The sequence below is a fragment of the Alternaria dauci genome, chromosome 8, assembly GCF_042100115.1.
Source record: "Alternaria dauci strain A2016 chromosome 8, whole genome shotgun sequence".
Lineage (NCBI taxonomy): Eukaryota > Fungi > Ascomycota > Dothideomycetes > Pleosporales > Pleosporaceae > Alternaria > Alternaria dauci.
Window position 1 is genome coordinate 1553975 of NC_091279.1, and position 11701 is coordinate 1565675.

General features: G+C 54.3%; 6 protein-coding genes across 6 annotated transcripts; 2 read left to right on the forward strand and 4 right to left on the reverse strand.

Annotated features, from left to right (window-relative positions):
- Window positions 1–378: 378 nt before the first annotated feature.
- On the reverse strand, window positions 379–2588 carry ACET3X_008465 (uncharacterized protein). The gene is made up of 2 exons (XM_069454641.1): window positions 1942–2588; window positions 379–1881 (listed from the first exon to the last, which is right to left on the reverse strand). Exons 1-2 carry the CDS (start codon window positions 2310–2312, stop codon window positions 1476–1478), a joined length of 777 nt encoding a protein of 258 aa, XP_069304067.1. The 5' UTR covers window positions 2313–2588; the 3' UTR covers window positions 379–1475.
- Window positions 2589–2764: 176 nt separating this feature from the next.
- ACET3X_008466 (uncharacterized protein) lies at window positions 2765–4827 on the reverse strand. Its single transcript, XM_069454642.1, has 7 exons — window positions 4512–4827; window positions 4121–4452; window positions 3940–4050; window positions 3800–3887; window positions 3285–3747; window positions 3092–3236; window positions 2765–3028 (listed from the first exon to the last, which is right to left on the reverse strand). The coding sequence occupies exons 2-7, from the start codon at window positions 4163–4165 to the stop codon at window positions 2888–2890; spliced, it is 993 nt and encodes a 330-aa protein (XP_069304068.1). The 5' UTR covers window positions 4166–4452; window positions 4512–4827; the 3' UTR covers window positions 2765–2887.
- Window positions 4828–5004: 177 nt separating this feature from the next.
- Window positions 5005–6985, reverse strand: ACET3X_008467 (uncharacterized protein). The gene is made up of 5 exons (XM_069454643.1): window positions 6781–6985; window positions 6295–6702; window positions 6226–6239; window positions 6107–6163; window positions 5005–6052 (listed from the first exon to the last, which is right to left on the reverse strand). Exons 2-5 carry the CDS (start codon window positions 6422–6424, stop codon window positions 5312–5314), a joined length of 942 nt encoding a protein of 313 aa, XP_069304069.1. The 5' UTR covers window positions 6425–6702; window positions 6781–6985; the 3' UTR covers window positions 5005–5311.
- A 726-nt stretch (window positions 6986–7711) lies between these two features.
- ACET3X_008468 (uncharacterized protein) lies at window positions 7712–8622 on the forward strand (the record flags this gene model as incomplete). The annotated part of the gene is made up of 2 exons (XM_069454644.1): window positions 7712–8032; window positions 8236–8622. 2 exons carry the CDS (start codon window positions 7712–7714, stop codon window positions 8620–8622), a joined length of 708 nt encoding a protein of 235 aa, XP_069304070.1.
- Window positions 8623–8807: 185 nt separating this feature from the next.
- Window positions 8808–10093, reverse strand: ACET3X_008469 (uncharacterized protein; the record flags this gene model as incomplete). Its single annotated transcript, XM_069454645.1, has 6 exons — window positions 8808–9129; window positions 9202–9404; window positions 9451–9515; window positions 9570–9649; window positions 9708–9789; window positions 9877–10093. The coding sequence occupies 6 exons, from the start codon at window positions 10091–10093 to the stop codon at window positions 8808–8810; spliced, it is 969 nt and encodes a 322-aa protein (XP_069304071.1).
- Window positions 10094–10336: 243 nt separating this feature from the next.
- On the forward strand, window positions 10337–11553 carry ACET3X_008470 (mitochondrial 37S ribosomal protein uS10m; the record flags this gene model as incomplete). The annotated part of the gene is made up of 4 exons (XM_069454646.1): window positions 10337–10390; window positions 10452–10651; window positions 10710–10874; window positions 10935–11553. The coding sequence occupies 4 exons, from the start codon at window positions 10337–10339 to the stop codon at window positions 11551–11553; spliced, it is 1038 nt and encodes a 345-aa protein (XP_069304072.1).
- Between the last annotated feature and the right edge of the window lie 148 nt (window positions 11554–11701).

The following is an 11701-nucleotide window of genomic DNA, read 5'->3' on the forward strand; positions in this document are numbered from 1 at the left end:
TCTGTCCAATCAGATTAACTAGCTGTGCGGCGGCGTACTTGGGCTGCGTAGAACGCTCCCAGTGCGACAACGTCTCCGACGACCGCTGGTAAAATTGAGATAAGAAACATGCTAGCAGTAGGCCTGCCGCGAAAAGATGCTTGTTGCTAAGGCCGTGATGTCATGTTGAACGTAGGGAAGCAGCTGCCGAAAGCGGCACGTCGAGCAGTTGATAACCCCCCTGCTTCGGTCAGCAATCTACCCCGCGAACGACGAATAACCGGGGTCAGAGTTGGAGCTACCTAACAGCTCCAATTGGAGTCAGATAAGTAGATTTGGAGAGCGTGAAGCTGATATCCTCGAAGAACTCAATGTACAGACAATCCTGAGAAAGAAGTCTCTCGGAGCTTGTAAGAAGCAGCTGCCAACAGCTCGCCATATAGAAGATCAACCTAATGTCCAGTTACCTTGATGAATTGTGCGCAACTGATCTACGCCGGCCTTCCACCCTCTTCCCACGTATCAGTTGTCAAATCTAGCTGTTCCAGCTCAGACATGAATTCCTCAGCAACACCCGACATATGGACAGCATTGGGTAGTCCCACAATAAATAGACTGGGTTCCCCATACCGCTTCTCCGTCTCCGGCGCACTATTCTTGCCATGCGGATCTCTGCTGCTTGACCTTCTCCCAATCATGATACCTTACACAACCTGAACCTGCCACGCAGTCCTCAAACCTACTTCCTTTCCTCGTAAAGGGGATTTCCTTGATCTTCGCACCCCCCTCAACCCTCAGGCCATGTGCCAGATCTCTCGCAAGGTTCTCCGCTTCAAAACCCACCGCTTGTGTTTATCAGAAGCAACAGCCTGGTGGTATACTATCGTGATGCTGGCCAGACCTCTAGATTATTACGTGAGATCCGGGACGGGCACCTGGGCTGAGACCAGTGAAATGCAGACGAACAGGAAAAACGCATCCGGGTGAGAGTTTGTTAGCTTGTAGATGAGGCTGAGGCACATGTCAGAATGGCAGCTTTGGGTCGTAATGTGCTACCATGACTTTTTATCCGTACGACTAAGGGAGGGCAACTTTGGTCATTAGGCTCAAACTTGAGAGAGCCAGCAAAATTTGAGTTGTCGTACGCTAACATTGGAAGGATGTTGTACACGCCAGGCTGAAAATATGTAGGCTGCCAGATAACATGGCGTCCATTTGATGGCCGACCTGACTATAAAGCAACAATGTTAGATAGTACGGGCGCACTGACTACGATCGGTGTGCTCGGTCCGTAGTTTTTCTTCTTTACTGCAGCTTTCGTACCATGGGAAAGCTATGCGAATAACCACGCACAAGCGTGCGAGGCCGCCTTTCAACCCAATTAGTTGTTTGCCTGAAGTAGACCTATGGCCATCTGTGTAGATCAACTTGATGGGATCCTACAACGCCGCATGATGCCGCTGGAAAACAAGTGGTATACCGCCCCGCCTATTCTCTTAACTCTTCGCCCCCGCAGTCCGGATCTGGAACGTAGCTCCGGGCAGCGCAGCGCTCTCCGCCGTGACTGTCGCCTGTATGCCCAGACTTGCAAGACATCCTCTTATCAAGCCAGCTGGGAAGTACAGGAATGGCTGGACCCTGGCCTGGCTATTCGCGTCCCGTCCTAGCGCTACATCGCCTGTTTGTGCTACTAGTGCTGCTTGCATGGCGGCGTCGTATTTCTTGGTATCGAACGACATGCGGCCGAGGGGTTTAAAGGTATTATCTGTGAGGACGTAGATGCCACGGTGGTTGGTCTTGAGGTTATCAATCTGCTTTCTGAACAGGAGCGTCCAGAGGTCTTTGCACAGAAATTTGATGCAGTCGAGGGGTGTTGTTGGTCGAGGTGCGTCCCGGGAGAATCTGTGTCGAATGTTAGCAGTGATCTCGAGAGCCAAAGTATAACCAGAGGGGCATACGTACCGTTCAACCACGCCCAGTCCGACCCTGTAGCCCAAACTCTCTAATCGATGGAAAACGGCCTCTCTTGCTTCTTCCTCATCCACGGTTGCAGTACCTCCTCCGCCCACCGGCCCGCCATCTGTTCCTCTTGCTGTGCCTGCTGCCGTGCTTGACGCGTCATTGCTCGTCCCCGACAATCGTTTTGGCTTTGTGGCCGACGACCCATGTATCCACTCCTCTTCTCGCGCGGCAAGATCAGCTGTTATGCGGTATGCCATAGGTACAAGCTCTATGAGTAAGAGATCGAGACACGATGTGTTCACTAGCGAGAACGTGGGGTCGACGTATGATGTCGAGGGTTCGTTCGGTGCGGATGGGTTGGCTTGCGCCATGTTGAAGAGTGGTTTGCGTGTTTATGCGTTCAGACGAGCAGCGAGACAGCTTGGTGCACAGGTGGTGGTGGGAGCGGGTTTTGTGCGCAATGAAGATGCGCGCGCTTCGACGCAGAGCGGGCTACAGTGGCGGCACGGGTGTATGCAGTCTCCCAGTTTTCGCCAATATCCGGATAGCTGTTTATAGGTCGCCAGGTTGTAATTGCAGCCTGGGCGAAGTGTGGGGTCTATTGCGGTGTGTTGGTGTTGGAGTCCAAACGTCCACGCGGGTTGCTTAGAGTCGCGGTCGATCAATTGCAAGGGTCCACGATGTCATGTCTCGACAAACGCCATGACTTCTTAGCGATATCACCGCATGTCCCATGTACTAGTCAGGTAGGCAATACACATCACTTTTACGGCTCATAGGGTATCTTCAATTCATTGATTTTTTTACTTAAATTGGCATAGATCCATACACGTCCAAAGCCATGTTCTCGTGGTTTCATCTCTCATTTGCTCCATGGCGGCTTACAGTCTATCCGCAGACGGCGCACATGAGCATGCGGTCAAGCGATACCGATATTTGGGTACGCTCACTTGGCGGGAGGGTTTGCGACGAACTCGACACCCTTGCTAATGTTGCCCTTCAAGCCGTCGTAGCAGGCCTGGAGGAGCTTCTTCTCTGCATCGTTGGCGCTGCTGACAACGTCAATGGCCTTCTCGGCACCACCGGCCTATCAGAGGAGTCAGCCATGTTACGGACACAAGCAGGAATTGGAGAATTTGCGTCTACTTACACCAAGCTCAATGGGAACAGAGAAGAAGTCAAGACCGGTGGCCTTGGCAATGGCATTTCCGCCCTCGACACCAGGGAGGTAGACGTAGCTGGGCTCAACAATACCCTTCTCGCCCTTGGAGGCCTTGATGACCTTCTCGGCGAAGCTGTCGGTGGTTAGCTAGAGCAAGCAAAACCTTGCAAATGAAACCTACCGGTATCCGGCGTAAGCCATGGAAAGGGTGGCTGAACCAGCGCCCTCCTTTGCCTTGACGACCTCGTCACCGCCGAACTGAACACGGTTTACAAGAGCATCCATCTTGTCAGCGGGAATGTTGACACTCGGCTTTGACTGGCTGAAAAGAGGAACAATAGTCTCTCCTGAGTGACCACCAATGACGGGGATGTTTAGGTTTCCAGGGTTCTTCTCGCCAGTGATCTCAGCGACGAAGGTCTCGGCACGGACGACATCTAGGGTGGTGACACCGAAGAGCCTCTTGGGGTCGAATACACCGGCCTTCTTGAGGACCTCGGCGGCGATGGGAACGGTCGAGTTGACAGGGTTGGAGATGACAAGGACGAATGCCTTGGGGCAGTACTTGGCAACGCCCTCGATGAGACCCTGTACGATACCGGCGTTGATCTTGAAAAGATCGTCACGGGTCATACCCGGCTTGCCTGAGCACCCATTAGCTTGGGGTACTCGTGTCGTAGTAAGAGTCTGACTTACGAGGAATACCAGCGGGGATGACAACAACGTCAGCGCCGGTCAGGGCGTTCTGAAGGCCGTCATCCTTGGGCAGGAAGCCTGTAACAGTCTGTCTCGCTTCAGTATCGCTGTGTATATGCGGGGCTAGAGCTAGCTCATACTGCTGGGGTCGAGATGTGCGAGAGATCGGCAGCGACACCTGGTGTGTTTACGACATCGTAAAGGGCGAGCTCAGTGACGTGTTGGCAGGACTTGAGGAGCAGAGAAAGGGGCTGTCGAGGACAAGTCAGTGCCAGCTGCAGTGTGGAGGTATAAGCCCCTGCGGTACTCTTGGGCTCGCACCTGTCCAATGCCTCCTGCGGCTCCGGCTACTACGGCTTTGACCATTGTGATGTGTGTTGCTGAGAAGGAGAGGGGTTGTAGAGGTGGTGATCGAGAAGAGAAACGGAGAACAGGATTGAAGAGTCGGTGAGAGAAAGAAAGCAGGAGGTGGCTTGATGTAAAGTAGGTAAGAGCTGCACACCACGCGCCTGTTCTGTTGGATCCGGGAAGGTGGGGTGGGAGCACGGGCCCACTTTCGCGGGGTACCGGCGGGAGTAGTATGTCTGGGATGCGCTTCAAGCTAATGGCAGTCTAATGCTGTGCAGCGCAGTCTGGCTAGCTTTGTGACGCTTCTAGTTTCGTGAGTGCTTTGTTGAGGAGAGCTCAGCAGAGAAAACCCAGCCTCACATACGGCGATGAACAAGTTGACATGTCCAACTCTCGAGCGCATCCTCATACTTTGCCCGTGACAGCCAAGCACACAGCCATGAGCCTCGGTGCCTCGAGCGATCGGAAGAGGTCGGATGATGCGCTAGTAAAGAGAATGCAGGTACAGACATACCCACAGGCTGGAGAAGATGGTCTGTTAGCCCGCGTGCGGTAAGTAACAGTTCGGCCGCTTGCGATTGTATGGAAAACGTTGCGTGGAACAACGAATCGTCGTCGACTTGCTTAATCAGCGAACAGCAATCCACCCACGCGGCTCATTGAATCGCAGATTATCTCGGGGCCATTGTGTTGTGCATAGATCTCCAGGACGTGAAGTGAAGTGGAGCATGGACCCTGGCCGAGGTCATGGTCAGCCAGTTTGGTTACCGGGGCGGATCGGGATGGTGCTAACGACGTTTCCACTTCCGCGCCGAGGCCGCAAACACATGCGTCACTGTACTATTGATGGACCAACATGGCAATCAATGAAGCTAGCTGTTACTCTATCATGGATATCTGCTCGTGAAGCTGCCGCAAAGTAGCCGATCCGCGGCCGTTCCAAATCACTGCACCCAAACGCCATATCAAATTCTGTCATAGGGCAAGGGCATTCCCCAAGACCCTCTGGAAAGGTAGTTGCATCTTCATCTGCATGTCCGCCTCATCCCATCCACAAATCCATTGCGAGTTGGAAGGCTCGAGAGGCCAACCAGGGGCAATAAGACATACCGCCATGGGATCTTCAGGGACAAGCTCAGCGATTACCGGGTTAGCTGCCCGCTTCTAACTGTCAGCATCAACCCGCTCGCCCTGTGCGTCATCGTCAGGGTCAGCCTCTCCATAGCGACCATAGCCCTGTGGATCACCCGCATTCGGGTCAGGCCCACGTTGGCCAACAGAGTACATCTGTGGTTGCTGACCCATGGGGTAACCGGTGTAGACGTTGGGATCGAACATGGGCTGTTGCGCGTAGGCTCTGGGATCACCTTGCACCGGGCCTGGATACATAGGAGGCTGCTGGTAGTCCTCCTGCTGTGCTAGATGCTGAGGCATCCCGTAGTCTGGCGGAGCCATGGAGTGCTGCGCGTGTACCGGCTGAGGCATCCCACCTGGAGGCACGACTGCTGCCGACGACTGGACAGCTGCGTTTTGGCCCGCACTCCTCTTGTGGGGATGGGCCTCTTCGCGGGGGACGATGTCTATAAGAAAGTCGAACATGTCCGACTTTGACAGGGCCGAGGCGATGTCGGAGCGCTGGAGTGTGCGGCGCTTGTTCTCCTCTGCGTGGATCCAGGCGCGCATTGTGAGCTCGGTGATGAAGATGTCACAGCCTTTGGCGAAGAGGATGGGGGCTTCGGCCGAGATCATCTTCACCTCTGGGTCAGCCTTCATGACTTTCTTGATCCGAGCAAGCGGCAGCTGGTGGAGCTTGTAGTCATGTTCGTCCGTCTCGAGCTTGGTGACCTGCTGCTGCCAGTATGTGTTGAGGATGTCGCGGTAGTTGCCGGTGAGTCCTTGGTTGACCTGTAGCTGTCAGCGCGTGTCGACGTGGTGGTCATGGCGGAAGCAGGCGCGTACATTCTGCCAGGAGCCAGTGAAGAGCTGCGGATCCGGAGCATGGTTTTGCGCGGCAATCTAGACCAAGTATCAGCGGCGTCAAGTTTTGCAGTAGGCGCGGATGCGCGGAGAGAACATACGGCTGCAGACGCGCCTGCGATGCAGAGGTTAGCACAGGACCCCGTCGTGGACGCGACAGGCAGACTTACCATAGTGGCCGCCTTGCTGGGGGTCGTAGAGCGGGTTGCCCTGCTGGCCGTCGTATTTGCGGGGCGCAGCTTGCTGAGGCTGCTGGCGCATCTTCTGCTGGCCGTGGCCCTGGAGGTTGACTTGGTCCATGGCTTGGGGGCTGGGTTGCGCAAGTGTTACGCCGTGGGCAGGATCTGCGTCAGTCCGAGGCGTGTGTGGATGGCGATAACTGTTCCTCGGTCGCGGGACGGTGCAGCGAGAGACGCGCGACACCCAATGGCTGCTCAGTGTCGTGGCGTGGGCGTGTTGTGAGAGGAGGGCGAGGTCGTGATTGCGTCAAAGGTGCGGTCTGAGTGGCCGGGGCGACGAGGGCGGGGAAGGCGCAAGTACCTGTCTTTTGGGGGCGCGAGGGCGCTGCTGCGTGCGGCCTGCCATGGTGGATATGAGCATTACTCTAGATTCCATTGCACCAACTCTCATGAGGTTGAACCAAGGGCGCGACTGACCTATGCTCCGGTCTGGCGAATCAAATTCCAGCACGAGGATATATTCGCGGAGTTGATGCTTGGTTGGTGGGCTTCTAACGAGTCAACGAACCACAGCTAAGCAGGGACCCCAACGTTACTCAGATGCGCGGACAGTTCAGTACAGAGGCTGGCAAAGGGGAGCTGCAGTATATGGCAGCGGACGCAAGCTCCAGCTCCGTGTTCTGACGTAGCCTCTTCCAGAGAAGAAGATGCTGCCATCGCCATTCCAGCCATGCTTATATGCGCAATATGCACGTCGCACCACATCTCTCTACAAGGCCCGACACGGTGACAGCACAGTAGCAACGCAATGTTCCTGCCGCCCCCGTCACATTTCAATCTCCATGCGGCGCAAGACTCGAGCGCATCGTAACCCATGCCCAGGCGGCACAGGCTACTAGGGCAGCACACTTCACAGGACGCACCACGCTAGCCAGACAGACATGGTCCCGCCCCAGCTGGACGAGCATCCGACATGAGCATGCCATTGGCCACGACGCCGCTTTTTGATTGGCCTCGTAGACACCAGACCATGCCAGCGATGAGTTGTTCGCCCTTTGATTCTCCCAACCGCGTCAGAGCATGCGAGCGTGCGTCATAAGACAATATGTCAAACGCTGACGGCACAGGAATGAAGCGGACCTGGAAGCTTCATCGAGAGCGCTTGACGTGGCGGATGCATGCGAACCATCGGAACAAAGTTGGCACTAGCATACCAGCAGAGGTGGACATGTTCCGACCCCAATGCGCATTCAAAATGCGCATGACCATGCGAGACTGCGCGAACGGCATCTGCTTCTGAGCGCAACCGAATCAAACCGGTTAGCGCTGTCAAAGTGGCCAGTGCGTCCGAGCTTCACAAAAAGTTCGTCCTCGATTTTTCCCACTGCTTTTCCCTGTCAACGCCAACATGGAGTTGCCAACGCACCAGCCGCTCCTCGCCGAGGATACCGATGAGGATCTCTCGGATGAGCAGATACGGGAGCTGCTCAATGAAGCTGCTGTCCGTATGCGCGCAAAGGCAGCCACAGCGCCGCCCGTGAGCAAGCCGGATGCTCCGTTCAGACTGCCGAAGCTGCAGCCCGGTCACATTGCCGATACTTACGAAAAGACTGACGGCAACATCACGCGCCTAGATCATTCCAAGCTCGTCGACAAGAAGCAGCAGGCTTTGGCTAACGGCATCAAGAAGATTGAGGATCCGCTCCAGATCAAGAAGCAGAAGCAAGAGGTACGTCCACGCCACACTCCATGCATACGCATGCCTGTGATGATATCTATCCCATATCTTTTAAGCTGAGCAGACTCGGGCGCCGTCTTGGTTGCCTTCCTGCACCACTGAGGCTCCATTAGTTCATAGTTACACTGAGGCACTACTTTGATTCAAGTTTCATTTGGCAAGTTGTCGGTGACCATGCTAACAACTTTGTACAGGAGAAGAAGGCCACCGCTGGATCACAATGGTTCAACATGCCCAAGACCGACCTCACCCCCGAACTGCGCCGTGACCTGCAGCTTCTCAAGATGCGGAATGTCCTTGACCCGAAGCGCCACTACAAGAAGGACAACAAGAAGGGCGACGTTCCCGCATTCTCCCAAGTGGGCACCATAATCGAAGGCGCCACTGAGTTCTACAGCAGCCGTTTGAAGAACAAGGACCGCAAGCAGACCATGTTGGAGGAGGTCATCGCCCAGGAACAGAGCACTGGCCGATTCAAGCGAAAGTACGAGGATATCCAAACAGCCAAAGCGAGTGGCAAGAAGGCCCACTACAAGGCGTTGAAGGCAAAGCGAAACAAGGGCAAGGTCGTCAAGCCTTGAGATCTGCCTGGCCACAATCTGGCTCATCACGTGCCAGATTAGTTTGCGCTCTGGCCAACTTGATGGGCGGTATATTCTATTCTGAATATCGGGTTCACCTTCTTGGTGCTATGCCTGCCCGCGTTGCTCGCTGGGAAAGGCACACTGACGTCTGCTACTATAGCCACCCGCGCCTGCTACCCTTGCTATTGACTGTGGAGATCGGACACTATCTGCTTTACCAAAGCTTGCATGTCTTTGGCTGCCTCCCGTCCGGCCTCTAGCACCTCCTCGTGGTTTGCCTTGCCTTGACTTAGATGCTCGGTCAACTCAGCCCTGCTCATGGACTGAATTGCTGCATCTTTTCCGCGGGCGCCTGCCTCAAGAACGGCGACATTCGTTACTAGACTGAACGCAAGAATACGCATTCCAGCGTGTCTGGCGACGATGATTTCCGGTACAGTTGACATACCCACAACGTCAGCCCCCAGCGTACTGAGCATTCTGCATTCTGCGCGAGTCTCATAACTTGATGACAGTTAGCATCTGTCTCATACCCATAGCGAAGTAGAGGGGAGGACAAAGACATGAATGACATACGTTGGTCCTGCCACAAATGCGTAAACGCCCTCGTGGAGCTTTCGTTGCTGCTTGTCCAGTCCTAGTTTTGCCCAGGCCTTGTGCGTCCGCACCCTCAGGTCAAGGTCGTAGGCATCTGATAGAGGTGGGAAACGAACGCCAAACTCCTCTATGTTGGGGCCACGCAGAGGATGGATACCGACAAGACCAGCCATGTTGAGATGCTAAGCACGGTCAGAATAGGCTCAACGTCGTTAGGGTAGTACGTACGTCGTTCAAGCATACAATGTCTCCTACGCGGTAAGTCTGGTTAAGACCACCGGCTGCGTTTGTGACTTCACCCTTGGTCAGCTACTCGATTCCGTCCGTTGCTCGGTATCTCATCATACCGATCATGGTCTCGACACCGAGTAGTTTGCACACTCGAGTGGCGAATGTGACTAGGTCCATCGAATGTCCTTCATAGAAACTGAACGCATCAATATCACTATTACGAAACAAAGTCTCTCGATGTTTTGGTGACTCACTGTGCTCGGCCAACAAGAAGCGCGATAGGTGTCTTCTGGGGTCCGATCTGCCCAAACACAAACTTTCCAGCATGTCCTACAACTGAACAAACATGTCAGTACCCCGCAGCTTGTGCCATCCCGAGAATCACTTCTTCGGCGACAGCATGTTTCCGTGTCCACCACTTACCAGTACTCTTTGGAAAGTTGGGAATCGTTCCGTATGCCAGTTCGACTTTTGGCTCTGATTCAATCGTCTCGGCAAGTCCACCCAGTCCAGAGCCACATACGATGGCAACCTTGGGATATTGCAGGGCTTCTGGCAATTGTGAGCGTACGTATTTGGCCGTTTCCGTAGCGCGGGCATAGGCGTTGGGCGCAGCAGCCATGTCTGAAACAGTCTCCATCTTGATTGCTGTGGTGTTTACCGGAACAGAGTGAAAGTGAGGAAGTTTAGAGTGCAATCCGGTATCTAAAGAAATAGTCTGCCTTGTACATGTGACACTTTCAAACGGTACGACTAGGGTACAGAGGGAAGGCGGCGGCCAATTCCGATGTTGCCAAGACAGTAAGCGGAATTGTGACTAGCGCCGTCAGCCCTCTGGGAAGAAGTTCGATGGTTGGAGGCAGTGAGTGCGACGATATCAAGAATGGCCGCCCCACGATGTACGCGCTCCTTCCTGGGGCCGGTAAAGAGGGCAAAGGTATTTTTATTGCAACCACACTGCTAGAAGAGGGATTCTTGGTTACTAATGCGCTGCACAGATTGCCCACGCTCCCCGACCATGCACACAGACTTTCTCGCGGGCGAAGAGCGGAAGAGCAGAGGAAGACAACGAGAGGGATTCACGGGACGAGAGAGATGTCAAGCTTATGGATCAATTGAAGATGGACCTGGAGAGCAGTGCCATGCCACTTGATCAGCGGTTGCAGGATGCCGGGATAAGTTCAGAGGAATTCAAGACGTATGCTATGCAGAACACACAGGAATAGCAAAGTAAGAGGCTGCTAACGACTCGGCAGTCTGTACGCAAGTCAGCAAAAAGTCAATCAACGCCAAGACGAGTGGGAGCCCAAGACGCGCGAAGACGCACAACGGCGGTGGAAAGAACTACAAAACACACCTGATCACTTGGGTCTGCTGAAAGTGTACAAGCGCGCTGGTTTGGAACCTATCAAGCTGGCAAAGTCAGTCTCCCTTCCCGAATCCCCAGTTCCAGACCTGCAGTCTTCTAACAATGGCTTCAGGGAAAACAACATCACTCTCCCCACCGACGAACCACCGCTCGATCCCAAAACCGCAGAAGCCCTCGAAGCCCTCCGAACACCCATAAACGTCCGTGCCGTACATCTTCGCCCCTTGCGTCGCACCCCCGAATACGGCGTACCAACCTGCGACCTCCAACTACGTACCTACAATGTCCGCAACCTTCTCCTCTTCGCCGACTTTGCCGTTCGCGCAGCATACTACATGGGTCTCTGCGCGCGAGGTCCCGTTCCCCTCCCAAGGATAACAGAGCGCTGGACCGTACCCCGCTCCAACTTCATTTTCAAGAAGTCGCAAGAAAACTTTGAGCGTATCACCATGCGCCGACTTATCCAGATCCAAGATGGGCATCCGGACGTGGTGAAGGCATGGTTGGCGTTTCTGCAGAAGCACCAGTATCACGGTGTGGGTATGAAGGCGAATATCTGGGAGTATGAGAGTTTGGAGGACGCAACAAGGGCTGGGTATGAGCTCAGGGAGGGCGACTACAGTAGGAGGAGGGAGGGCAAAGTCATGGATAAGGTGGCGGAGATTTTGCAGAGGGATGGTTTCAAGGAAGCGATGAAAAATCACAAAGACAAGGCGGAGATGAGGCCGTAGGACGGTTGACTCGAATGATGTTACGTGGGATGCACTAGAGGTCTTGCACGGATGCAGCAGTGTACAAATACATGTATAGAGACAGAACCTTGTTTCAAAGGAGAGATTGCATGTCCATTGCTTTCAAACATTGGGCACGTTATGTCTA

Excerpts from the sequence above, each read along its gene's own strand:
- ACET3X_008466 (XM_069454642.1), bottom strand. The coding sequence starts at position 4,165 with ATGGTCAAAGCCGTAGTAGCCGGAGCCGCAGGAGGCATTGGACAG. Across the intron at positions 3,888-3,939 it reads CGCACATCTCGACCCCAGCA|ACTGTTACAGGCTTCCTGCC; the intron begins GTATGAGCTAGC and ends GAAGCGAGACAG. Across the intron at positions 3,748-3,799 it reads CATCCCCGCTGGTATTCCTC|GCAAGCCGGGTATGACCCGT; the intron begins GTAAGTCAGACT and ends ATGGGTGCTCAG.
- ACET3X_008467 (XM_069454643.1), bottom strand. The coding sequence starts at position 6,424 with ATGGACCAAGTCAACCTCCAGGGCCACGGCCAGCAGAAGATGCGCCAG. Across the intron at positions 6,053-6,106 it reads TCACTGGCTCCTGGCAGAAT|GTCAACCAAGGACTCACCGG; the intron begins GTACGCGCCTGC and ends TGACAGCTACAG.
- ACET3X_008465 (XM_069454641.1), bottom strand. The coding sequence starts at position 2,312 with ATGGCGCAAGCCAACCCATCCGCACCGAACGAACCCTCGACATCATAC. Across the intron at positions 1,882-1,941 it reads GGACTGGGCGTGGTTGAACG|ATTCTCCCGGGACGCACCTC; the intron begins GTACGTATGCCC and ends CATTCGACACAG.